The following is a 1,019-nucleotide window of genomic DNA, read 5'->3' as shown; positions in this document are numbered from 1 at the left end:
CGGCTGGGGGATGGAGACGGGGCGGCGCTGGCCGTGCCCGCGGCTGGTGGATGGAGACGGGGCGGCGCTGGCCATGCCAGTGGCTGAGGGATGGAGACGGGGTGGCGCTGGCCGTGCCCGCAGCTGGGTGATGGAGACGGGGCGGCGCTGGCCGTGCCCGCGGCCAGTGGGTGATGGAGATGGGGCGGCGCTGGCCGTGCCCGCGGCCAGTGGGTCATGGAGATGGGGCGGCGCTGGCCGTGCCCTTGGCTGGAGGGATGGAGATGGGGCGGCGCTGGCCGTGCCCGCGGCCAGTGGGTCATGGAGATGGGGCGGTGCTGGCCGTGCCCTTGGCTGGAGGGAGGGAGATGGGGCGGCGCTGGCCGTGCCTGCGGCCGGGGGAGGATGGAGATGGGGCAGCGCTGGCCGTGCCCGCGGCCGGGGGAGGATGGAGACGGGGCAGTGCTGGCCGTGCCCTTGGCCGGGGGGATGGAGACGGGTGGCGCTGACCGTGCCTGGCCTGGAGTTGTGTCTGTGCATGAGCCAGGCTGCATCCTCCCGAAATCTTCACAATGGCCGAGGCACTGGGGGCTGGGTCCTGCAAGGGGCCTGCCATGCCTATGGGCCCTCGCTCGGCAGCCCAGGCCCACATCAGGCTGCGTGCCCACCATTTGCTGCCTGCCTCTCTGGTGCCACCTCAGCGCTCACCTCAATCTTACTGTTGTACACTAGGATCTCCAGGACGGACACCTCCTCCCCACAGGTGTCCAGTGAGGAGAGGTCATAAAGCGAAGAGTAGACGGGCCCATAAGCCCAGTCCTTGAACTTCCGGGAGAGGTGACGGGCGTCCTCATCCGTGATCTCCCTGCGGATGATGTGCTGGAACATCTGGGGAACGGGGGGGGGGATGGTCACCCACAGCACGATGTGTATAGAAAGTGACACTGCTCAGAGCCCCCCCCCCGCTCTCCCTGCAGCCCTGAGCAGCCGGGCACCGGAACACACTGCTCAGAGCCCCCCGCTCTCTGCTCAGAGCCCCC

General features: G+C 69.3%; 1 protein-coding gene across 2 annotated transcripts in view; it reads right to left on the bottom strand.

Moving 5' to 3' along the window:
* Positions 1-1,019, bottom strand: part of TRPV4 (transient receptor potential cation channel subfamily V member 4) — a 38,799-nt gene that overhangs the window by 9,228 nt on the left and 28,552 nt on the right. For both annotated transcript variants that reach the window (XM_029912627.1, XM_029912628.1), the window contains exon 7: positions 688-867. In XM_029912627.1, coding sequence (XP_029768487.1) covers positions 688-867 — 180 coding nt within the window. The remainder of the gene's footprint in view (positions 1-687; positions 868-1,019) is intronic.

This window comes from Terrapene carolina, unplaced genomic scaffold (assembly GCF_002925995.2).
Source record: "Terrapene carolina triunguis isolate 2854851 unplaced genomic scaffold, T_m_triunguis-2.0 Scaffold234, whole genome shotgun sequence".
Taxonomy (NCBI): Eukaryota; Metazoa; Chordata; order Testudines; family Emydidae; genus Terrapene; species Terrapene triunguis.
The sequence above is the reverse complement of the archived record's forward strand: the minus strand, read 5'-3'. Positions and strand labels throughout refer to the sequence as shown.